At 43.8% G+C, this 11,471-nt stretch overlaps 1 protein-coding gene across 1 annotated transcript in view; it reads left to right on the forward strand.

Annotated features, from left to right (window-relative positions):
* Nucleotides 1-5,477, forward strand: part of Dpp8 (dipeptidyl-peptidase 8) — a gene marked incomplete at its 5' end in the record, with an annotated part of 60,201 nt that extends 54,724 nt beyond the window's left edge. Inside the window, 1 exon segment of the mRNA XM_005393720.2 lies at nucleotides 1,263-5,477. Within this exon segment, the coding sequence (XP_005393777.1) occupies nucleotides 1,263-1,385 (123 nt within the window). The 3' untranslated portion in view covers nucleotides 1,386-5,477.
* Nucleotides 5,478-11,471: the final 5,994 nt, after the last annotated feature.

Genomic DNA, 11,471 nt, shown 5'->3' on the forward strand with positions numbered 1-11,471 from the left:
GGTATGTGACTGGCTAGTAGAAGGCCCTTGAATCCTTAATATCTTCTCCTGCATTCAACCTTTGTGATATGTTGTTTTTGCTAAAGTATTTGAAGAACGATTTGGCCTCACAGAATATATAGTTAAGAAATGGGAGGAATTTTTTTTTTAGTCTTTTCAGATAATCATGGGCATTCTTCGCTATTACTCCAAAACTAGACAAGTGATACTTTCTTAAAGCTTAATTTTTGTGAAGTCTGAAGCCATATCTATCAACTGTTTAGACATTAAATATTTATTAAATTTTCTACATCAAATAGGTCTTTTTTACCCTTCTGAAAAATACGGGTTCACACTGTCATGTCAGTTTTTCAAATGTTGACTGTTCATTATGTAATATTGTTTAAGTTCTGTACAATGATATCATCAGTGATACCATCAGAAAGGTAAGGATGAGAAAGCTTATTGGTTAATAGCAGTAGATGCAAGTGCTCCAAATTTGAATTTTTATTCGGAAGCTCAGATAGTATCATTAACAAACAGAAACTATTGGGTCTCTGAAGTGACCAGCTTCCTTCGCTCATTTTTGAGAAAATGTTCACCACATACCACAGTGTGAGTAATCACAGTTGTCAGTCATTCTTTGAGGAAGAGGACCGAATACCATGGATCCAGCAGTTCAGCTTGCACTTGGCCACATGCATGCTGCCCCTGGGGATGCGTTGCTGTGGCACTTGTGTGTTGTCTCCCAGTGCGACACCAGAGTTCCACTCCAGAGTTACCACTTTCTAAGATTCCTGATTTTTACTGCTCCTTCAGTGAAACTGGCATTTTTCTTTCTTACTGCCAGTGTGTGGTAGTGAAGAAGGCCGTGGCTTCTTTACGCTTCGGTGTCACTGCCTTCATTCTCTCACCATTGCGTCGTCTTGCAGTGTGGTGAATAAAGCGAATATAATGGTGAGTGAAGGCAAATGATGTCTTGGTATTGTTCTGAATGGCCTGAGATACCTCTTGAAAGAGTTCCTGAAGACGCTTCAAAGTCTGCAGACCACACTTGAACAGTGAACTGTTGGTGTACAGAAAGGTCCTCCGTGAAGCCCCGTGGGTCGGGATGTGAGGAGTGGCAGGAAGAGGATGGGGCCTTTAGGTAGGGCGGTGTGTAATACCTTGGAGAGGCTGTGCTCTGTGTTATGAAGCTTATTTAAAAATCTCCAGAAAGCTTTGGAAGGACGTGTGCTATTAAATTCTTTCTTTTTTCCTTTCATATTTTACTTCATGTTAAGATCTATCCTCAGGAGAGACACAGCATCAGAGTTCCTGAATCTGGAGAACATTATGAACTGCATCTTTTGCACTACCTTCAAGAAAACCTTGGATCACATATTGCTGCTCTGAAAGTGATATAACTGTGTCCTGTGTAGAACTCTGGTATACACTGGCTGGTAACCAAATGAGGAAGTTTAGGTGACAGAGAATACGGAATCAATCATCACATTTTGGTACCTGCCACATAACATCTTCTGAAAGTGAATCTGGTGCCATGTAGGCATCTACAGCTTATGAATAGTAATCTTACACCTTACACACACACACACACACACACACACACATATGAGTGATACCGATTCCTGAGGGATCCAGCAGTACCATGAGAATAACTGAGAGAAATAAGACATTAGCACCACATGTCCATACTCCCTATTTTCACTTTTTAATAGCATTATAAACCTCATGGACCTAATTAGTGTATTTTTACAGCATATTTCTGAGTTTGTTCAAATATGATATTAGTGATTGGTTTGGTTCATTTCCAGAATCTCTGGACTAGTTACAGATCTGATAGCACTTACATGTAATGAATAGCTTGTGCTTCATTGCTCGGGATATATCCAGCATGTTGAGACTAATCGCCGTTAACCCTTCAACTTAACCAGTGAATGACTTTTCAAGGGTAATTCAATGGCCTCCTAAAGATACCTACTTTGGCTCTGACCAGTTTTTAGCCAATTTAAATTGTATCTAGTATAAATACTTCTCACTTTTCTTTGATGATATGACAGAGTGTGTTTTTTTCCTTTCTCATAAGGCAAGTGACTGTATATGTAGCATGGATTTTAATTAGTCTTACAATGTTGATAATTACAGGCAAGAAAAATTTAATCAGATGATTAGAGACCTTAAATATTTGCAGGCAAGTATCCCCCTCACCCTCACCCTTTAGAAAAAGAAAAAAGTATAGATATACTCAAATTCAGCAAATGTAGGGCCAGTTTTCACCTGGTATTTCCTTACTAAAACGCTGCAGTGTTTTGGGGAGGTGGAAGAGAGTCACGGTGGGATGGGGAGACCAGGTGGAAGGAGTGAGAGAGAGGAGGTGGCAAGGGTCTGCTGAAGAACCAGGCAGAAGTATTGTCAACAAAAACAGGACACACATCGGGGAGGTGAAATTTAAACTCCTAGGACGTTGGTTAAGGAGACCAGAATTAAATAACTCCTTTAACCCAGCTGCAGACCAGCATGATTCAGGGGGATAAAGTTCCATAGAGTTATAATTCTAATTTTTAAGGGTTTTTTTTTCCCATAAATTTTTGAAACCTCACATATTTAAACTTCATCCTTATTAAATTTTTGAACATAATTTAGGTATTGTGAAGTAGAAGTAAAAAGGTTTTCAGCAATCTCTTCACGATAAACTAATCCCTGGCAACCCTGGCTCTTTTTCCGTGTTTAAAGCCATCTCGGATGGCCGTGACATTTCCCTGATTTGGCCCTTGCACTTGACTGTGAAAGGAGTCCCTCGATTTCAAGCACCAGTTGAGATCTGCCCTGGCAGAGCCTTCAGGTCCTCTCAGAGCCAGGGGCAGGGAAGGTGGCTCTGGGTTTGACCCTTTTATCGCAAGCTTCAGTGTTCAGAACTCATTACCAGTACCTTTAAACCACACTCAGAACAGCAGCTCGGCTTGTTTCTCCCCACTCAGAGGCCGCTTGTCCCACAGAGAGCACAGTCTGTCGGTAACGGGACAGTGACTGCGTCACAGCCAGAAGCAGGGTGGAGGCGCTCCAGACATGGGAGGGTGCCCTGGTGCTCTGTCCCTGGGAAGTGGGGGATTGGGTTTGCTGGCTGTGTATTTATACTGTATAATAGGTTCCACAGTTGTCTTTGTTGTCTGTATATGTATTGATTTTCATGTTGATGGTATTTTCTCATGCCAAGATTTGTTTATATTTTTTCAATGTTAAATTAAATTGATTTGGGTAACTTTTCTTCCCCAAGAAAGTATTTTCCCTCATGACTTAAGTAGATATGTGACTGCTGAGGGTGGCATTGTTTGGATTAGTTGGCCTCCAGGGATCTATTCTTACATGAATTATATGCCAAGTAGAAATGCTATAAAGTAGCTTTTAGACAGTTACTCATTGGAAGGGTCTTACCCATTAAGGTTTTCTTCAGTAGAGCATCTCTTAGGGGTTATCAAAACAAACCTTAGTTAGTATCATACCCTTTTAATTCACAGGTGCTTCTCTTTTGCATCTTGTCTTCTTTCCTCCTGTCACCAGAGGTATTCCTTTTATAATTCCCAGTTGCTTAAATACTGTTCTACTTCTCCAGGGGAGAAACGCCTGACTGAATTCACCTGCAAAAAGGTGTCCTAATTTGCTTTGTACAACCAGAGCAGAAAGCATAGGCAGCTGATACAGTCAGTGGAACTCAAAGGAGAATTGCTTGTACCCTGACTATGGGTAACAGTGTAAAAGGCAAGAGATACAAAAGTAGCCGAAAAAGCACTAGGTTAAACAGCAAACTGGATTTATAGGTTTCATAAATGTAGTCGAACAACCATCAACAAATACAGTTACTGACCTTGGAGAGCAGTGAAACTCACAATCTGAAACTCATCTGGGATGTTTACTGAAAGAAATGCAGCGTGGAACCTAGTACTCTTAGAAGCCTGGGTTCCGTTGATTTGGAGTAGACTAGAAAATTGCATTTCTTTTTTTTCTTAATTTTTATTGGTCCACGTTTGATATACACAGTAGTCACATTCATCATAGGGAATTTGTGCCTGAACATATCTTGATTCTTCTTTTTTTCCCCCCACTCCCTTTCCCTCCCTTCACCCTGCCTTTCCTTCCCTTTTACAAAGGCTTTGGGAAATTGCATTTATAATGCGCTCTTCAGTAATTCGAAATCAGGTGTCTTGTGGAGTAGTTTAAGAAACCCTTCCTTAGAGAATGGAGTTTGAGTAAGAAAATAATAGGTGACTTTTACACTGAACTGATTTCATAAGAACCTAAAACAATAGTCAAGAAAGCCATTGGCTTGGCCCCTTCTCACTCTGAAAGCAGCAGGAGGTGTTAACATGGGAACCCCGTTGTCTGCAGTTCATCTTGGAAGGAAGCTTTTCCCTCTGGGCCATTCCTGGCTCCTTTCCAAAGCCTCCCAGGAGAAGGTGAAGTCACAATATATGAATTACCTTTTAAAAGACTAAGTATAGATACTGATGCTAACTTTTTAAATTACGTGTATTCCTTACAAAAGATATATCCCACTTTTCTATAACATTGCTCTCTCTTCAGGGGTAGAATGATCCCAATAAAATCTCTCATTACTAAAGAATCATGTTTTCAAGCTGGAGTAAGTCTTTATGTGATCTAATGTTCTCCTTTGCTAGAGGAGGGCTCTGCATAGTGGAGAGAGGAGGGAGCAGACCTGCGCTCATGCCGCCAGGGAGTGTGCAGCTGGTACCAGGCTCTCCAGACGTCCTGCAGCATGCTGACGGAATGATACATAGAGAGGGCAGATTTAAAAGAAGTATTTATTAATATATTCCTGTAAAACATTTTAAAGGTAACCACATAAAATGGTTAATTTTTCCATTCTAAAGTAAATGCTAAGCATGCTTATTAATGAAGCAGTACTTCTAATTAGTATATTCTGAAGTTAATTAAAATCGTTACACTAAACATGGGGGATTGGGGAATTGGGATATAGAGTAGAGCCTTAAACGCAGGAGCCCACCTTAGAGCTATTTTATATATTTTTTAAAAAGGGCCATGGCCGTATTTAAACTAGGAGAGGTAATGTGTGTGCCCTTTCCCAGCAGCGAGAGGAAGGAGGAAACTTCCCTGACTCCCAGCCGAACCTGTCCGCCTTCCAGCCCAGTGCCTGTGAGTAAGAGGTGCTGGGCTCTAGGTAATAGCTTCACAAGTCCCTCTGAGAGCGAGAAAAGTCTTGTTTGTATGTTTGTTTTTAAACAACCCCAATACACGTTTGTGTTGTGTTCAGCAAAATTGGAGTTGAGGTCTTTCATTCTGGAGCATAAGTGCCTGCTGTTCGAAGCACTGACTTGTACAAATGAATTGCATGTCTCAGTCCAGTAAGTTTATGGGTGTTCTCATTTTCAGCTACATGGCTTTTAATCATGGAAAGTGAAACATTAGTTTTGTTGCATTTTATTACAGGTTCTTGGTTGCAATAAAGATGCTGCTGAAATTAATTGATTTAAATGTTCCTTCTCCCCCACCCCCTTCATACAGACTCGCTTTGATTCTTCATAACTGTGGCGGGATTAATAGACATGAACAAGGCCATGCGCTTGCAGTGGAGAAAGGAAGACCCCCTGGGGGGTTTAGTATAAACGCTAACCAGATTGCAGGAGCCCAAGGGAGGAGTGTGGAGCACCACTCTACCTTCCGTGGCTCCCGACAGCCGGCAGCTAGCCCTGTGGGTAGGTGGTGCTTGGAGCCAGGGCTTAGCAGATTCCCCTGAGCAGCTGGCGGTTCTCATGAATGCAACCTGGAATTGACTGGTTTCTGCATGCTCTGGAGGAAATTTTGAGGGAGTTCAATGTAATCTTTTTTTTCAGACATTTCTTTAACAATTCTCTGGTTTTTTTGAAGCATAGTAGAGGCCGGGCATGGTGGCATGTGCCTATAATCCCAGCACGTGGGAGGCTGAGGCAGGAGGATTTCTGTGAGTTTGGGGCCAGCCTGAACTACAGTGAAACCCTGTCTCAAAAAAAAAGTTATATTAGAGAAAATGCAGATGTACCCTCTATAAAGTTAGTACATGTGGATTTGTCTGATAACCCTTCCAGAACAGAAACTTCATCTAGATTGTTAACTCTCTGAAATGGTAATAAAATGTTGAGTGAACAAGTGATGGTGCGTTATACTAGAAAAATCTTTGGCTTTATCAGACTTACAAAGAGATAATGACCAAAAAAAAAGAACTGTGGCTGTATTAGCCTTTTCAACTTTTGTATGTAAAGATTACTAGGAATAAAGATGATCACTAAATAAGGTAATGCTATACACCAACCTTTCCACCTGCATCAAGCGCACAGGGATAATGCTTGGAGGCTCTTCACAGCCAGAAGTGACCAGCCTGGCCCCCCATTGCCGAAGAGACGAGGATCTCAGGAGATACATAATTTATTTGCATCACCGTGGTTGAGAAAGTTTTATAGACTACATTGGTGTCCTTAATTCCGCCTGGATTTATTGTTAATCAGACACCAGCTTTCAACCCAGCCGTAACGGTCCGCAGGCGGATGGAGACACAACTGCGAGAGGCAGTGGGCCCCGTGTGCTGCAGTCGGCTCGGAGAAAGTGTGGCGGCCTCCGAGCCTGTCCGCCTCCTTGGCCTTAGCTTCACTCGCTCGGTGGATGGGGGATGCGGTGCCGGATCCTTTGGTGTTTCTGAAGGAGGCAGAATCGAAACAGCTGTAGTATGAGGCCTTCCTATCCAGAGTATTTATTTGGGGTTCAATGTGGTTTGAAGAACTAACAAAACCTAAGTGCCCATCAGCCCGACTGCCCCCCAGTGTGCGGGCCCTGCCCAACTGGAAGTTGAACTCCCGCTGAAGTAGACCAAACTTTCGGCTCCAGCAGGGGCACAAGGTGCCAGTTTGCTGTTTGCTCCTTCCTGAAAGATGCGCCCTCTATAAACTGCCTCCCAGACTCGGGTTCGTGCTCTCCCTCTGCCTCATGCGTGCTAGAGAGGTGCCCTACCCCTGAGCTGCACCCCAGCCCTAGCTTTAGTTTCTTGATATAAAAGTTGAGGGAAACAGCTGGAAGAGTTGACCCTCGCCAGCTCCAGCATTCCCCTGTCCCCTTCATGGAGAAGGCATCTGCGCAAGTGGCCAGTCCAGTTCTTTGCCACAAAGCTGGCCCGGATGCTGCGGAAAGCCACAGTGCAGTTCTGTGAAAGGAGCTGTGTGTGTTGGCCTGGTCAGGAGAGCAAGTGCCCGGCCCTGGGCCCGTGCTGCAGCCAGCTCATGGACACTGGCTCTGCTGGTACTTGGTGCCGTGCCGCCTTGCTAGGTGACCGCTGCGTGCTGTCTCAGCTGCCACCTCCCTCCCAGGTTCTCAGCAGGTAAGGACCACAGCAGCTCCCTAGCTGCCTGCACTGGGTGAGAAATAGAATTCCAAGTAACTTCAAAGAAGCCCCTCCCAGCGCCCATTGAGCAGGTACTTAGCCACAAACATGCGCCAGGCCTTTGGTAGCAGGGCGATGAGGAAGCAAAGCAAGAGAGGACACAGTCGTGTCCCTCAGCAGGCGCTAAAGACCAGGGTCAGCTGCACCCCACTAGCACACCCTGTGGTACACTGCCGCTTCTTACAGGCAAGCTAATTCTTACTGTGGCTCAACATCCAGTGATGCTCTAGTCCCCGTCCAAGCCATGTTCTACCTGACATTCAAGACCCTGTAGCAGCCAGGTGGTACATCAGCTGGTAATCCCAGCTATTCATGAGGCTGAAACAGGAGGATCACTTGGGCAAAACTGGAGGCCAGCCTGGGCAGCACAGTGAGACCTGGCCTCAAAAAGGGGTGTGGTGCTGTATCACTTGACCTATCCTCACTTTCCTTACCTCCGCTTGTGCCTCAGTTCCTGATGCCTTGCAAGCAGTGTAGCACATGCTTCTGAGTCACACCCAGGCTCCCTGTGGAATCTCCGAACAGCTCGTGTGGGAATCACTAGCAGAGGTGGAGTCTGGCTTCCCCCTTGCCTCTGCTGCTGGCTGGCTTTGTGGGCTGGCACTTTTTTACGTATCCTGACCCTCCAGTTCTGTGAGATAGGAAGAATAATAATAGAACCTTCAACAGGTTGTGCGGAGGCTTAGATTTAATACACATAAATCTCTCAGTGCCCAGCACACAGTAAATGAGCTCAATAAAGGTTATCGTGGGTGTGGCATCTAATTCTGTACCACACCTTGCTACTGGTTTTGTTTCTCCATTTAGATTACAGATTCTGGGGGCTGGGGATTTAGCTCAGCGGCAAAAGCACTTGCCTGGCAAGTGCAAGGTCGTGAGTTCGGTTCCCGGTACCGGAGAAAAACCAAAAAAAAAAAAAAAAAAAAAAAAAAAATAGATTACAGATTCTGAAAGCAGACCCTTTTAGGCTTAATTGTTCCCATAATACCCCTACAGCGCCAAATACGTATGAATCACTATGTGCCTGAGTACCCTAAATTTCCAAATAGAAAACATCTGACTTCCCCCATTTAGGGTTGTCTGATTGCTAGATTAGAAATTCCTCAGGACACACCACTTGTAAAGCTGCAAAAGAAACCAAATTCTTTCCTAAGCTTTAAAGGCTCTTTTTATTTTAAGGGGTCAATTTGAGACAGGATCTTGTTATGCGGTTCAGGCTGGCCTTGAACTCACTGTGTAGCCCAGGCTGGCCTCAGACTTGTGATCCTCCTGCCTCAGCCTCCTAAGTGCTGGGATTGCAGGTGTGTGTGCCATCACGCCCAGTTTAAGAGTCCTTTAAAAGATAATTAGAAATTGTTTTTTAATAACTGCCATTTGATTATAATTGGACATGGGACTGCATTTGTGCTGCACTGATGTACAAGTTTTTTTGTTTGATTTTTTGGTGGGGTGGGTACCGGGAATCAGATTCGGGACCTTGTGCTTGCCAGGCAGGTGCTGTGCTGCTGAGCTGTATCCCCACTCCAGTATAATATATTTGATGCAAAGGATGTACAATTTTTCCTCTGGTCTTTCCCTTCTCCACTCCTCAGTCCAGCTATTGCTATAAACTGCACTCTTCCAGTTAGAACACCGACTTTTATTTAAACTCAGCATATGGAAAATGAGGCCTTTATCTAGTGTCCAAGATTGGTTCCCAGGAAGAATAAAATGATCCAACCAGCTGCACAATGCTAAATTCTTTATTAAACTTTCACTTCCCATTGACATCTGTTGTACACCACACCGATCAAATCCAGCCTCTGTCCATTCACCCTGCCTCGTCCTCTGCCCACCCCCCCAGCAATCACTGTCCTACATTCAACTTTTCTTTTTTCTTCTCTCTCTCCCACAGACTTGCTCTCTTGTGTCTGGTTTATTTCACTTATTATAATGTTCTCGAATTCCATCCATCTTGCTGCAGATGACAGGGTTTGATTATTCTTTGTGGTTGGATAATACTGTGTTTTATACATCTAGCACGTCTTCTTTATCTGTTCTTCCTTTGGTGAGCACCTCGCCTGCTTCCATCTGTGAGCGTTACACATAGGCCTGCAGCTGTCTTTGTCATGCTTAGTTCATTCCCTTTGGATATATACTCAGAAGTGCTGAGTGCAGCCCTTCATTAAATTTTATTTTGAGACCAGATCTCACTAAGTTGCCCAGACTGGCCTGGAACTTGTGATCTTCCTGCTTCAGCCTCTGAGTAGCTGAAATTACCCATGTCCACAGCAGACCTGTTTTTACTTTTTTAGGAACCCCCTCGTAATAGCTGTACTAATCTACTTTCCCATCAATAGTGTATGGGTCCATTTTTCTCCCCATCTTAACCAGCATTTTTTTTTTCTTTTTGGTTTTGTTTTGTAGTAGTCATTATATGTCATTGTAGTGTTGTTTTGTTTGCAGTACTCAAGCTTAAACCCAGCATCTTCACACTGGGCTATATCCCCACAACTTTTTTGTATGTTTTATTTTGAGGTGGAGATCTCACTAATCTCCAACTTGCCCAACGAAGGGCCTCAGGATGGGGAAGTAGAGGAGACCTCAGATTCCGAGTCCTCACCTCTTCTTTTGCCCAGAACAGCTTAGCTCTTTCCTGTACAAAAAGTCCAGCCCAGGCTGGACTCAAACTTGCAGTTCTCCTGCCTCAGCCTCCAAGGCTGCTGGGACTACAGACAGGCACCACCACACGCAGCTTCTCTGTGATTTGCATTTTTCCTGATGGCTAATATTGTGCAATATTTCATACTGTATTTTATTTTTGTATTTCTTGTTTTGAGACCTGTCCTGCCCCTACACACATACACACACGGTAGCTGAATGCCCTACCACTGAGCTACATCTCTGCCCCTTTTTACTGTATTTAGAGACTACTTGATAATTTGCTCAGGTTGGCCTGGAACTTGCAATCTTCCTGCCTCAGTCTCCAAGAAACTGGAATTACAGTTTAGGTTCCAGGTACTTTTTTTTTTCCCCCTAGTACTGGGGATTGAAACCAATACCTTTATACTGAGCTACATCACCGGACTTTTTTTTTTTTTTCCAACTTGTTTATTTTTGAGTCGGTCTTGCCTCTCAGAGGCTGAGGTAGGAGGATACCAAGTTCAAGCTCAGTCTGGGCAACTTAGCAAGACTCTGTCTCAAAATTTAAAAAAAAAAAATTAAGTGTGAAAGCCTTGGGTTCAGTCCCAAGTACCAAAGGAACAAAAAAGAAAAGAAAAGGTCCATGCTACCCAAAGTGATCTACAGATTTAATGAAGTGGCCATCAAAATACAAATGACATTCTTTGCTAAACTACGAAAAAAATCCTCACTTCATATGGAAACACAAAAGACTTGCAGCACGTCAAGCAATCTTGAACAAAAAGAGCAAAGCTATAAAGATCATGATACTGATAGTAGCAGGACATACTACAGAGCCACAGTCACCAAAACAGAGTAGCATTGGTGTAAAAACACGCGCAGAGCAGCGGGGCAGAACAGAGGTCACGGGGATCCTTACCCCACACTGAGGTGTGAGCAGGAGAGAAGTGCTTCTCAACCCCGCTTGCTATTAAAGCGACCTGGGGAGCTTTTAGCAAATGATGTCTGAGTCCCGGGATCAATTCCATCAGAAGAGGGAGGAAGGGTCCTGCTGTCTTACTGTTGCATAGCTCTCTAGGTGATCCTGTTGCAACCATAGCAAAGAGTCTCCCAAGCGGAGCAATGTAAGATTTTATTAAAGAATGTTAAAGCCAGAAGAGGTTCTTCGAAATCATCTAATCTATCTTACTTTACAGCAAGGAGCTGAGATCAGCTGGGAAAGGCATTCCTGGCTGCTGCTTAGAGTCTGTACTTCAGCATGGAGCCTGTAGCTCTGTCTCCACCTCCCTTGGTGTGTCCTCCCCACCTTCAGTTCAGCCGAGGAGTAACTTGCCCAATGGAGGGCCTCAGGATGGGGAAGTAGAGGAGACCTCAGATTCCGAGTCCTCATCTCTTCTTTTGCCCAGAACAGCTTAGCTTTTTCCGTACA

Source organism: Chinchilla lanigera, unplaced genomic scaffold (assembly GCF_000276665.1).
Source record: "Chinchilla lanigera isolate Chin_1 unplaced genomic scaffold, ChiLan1.0 scaffold00049, whole genome shotgun sequence".
Taxonomy (NCBI): domain Eukaryota; kingdom Metazoa; phylum Chordata; class Mammalia; order Rodentia; family Chinchillidae; genus Chinchilla; species Chinchilla lanigera.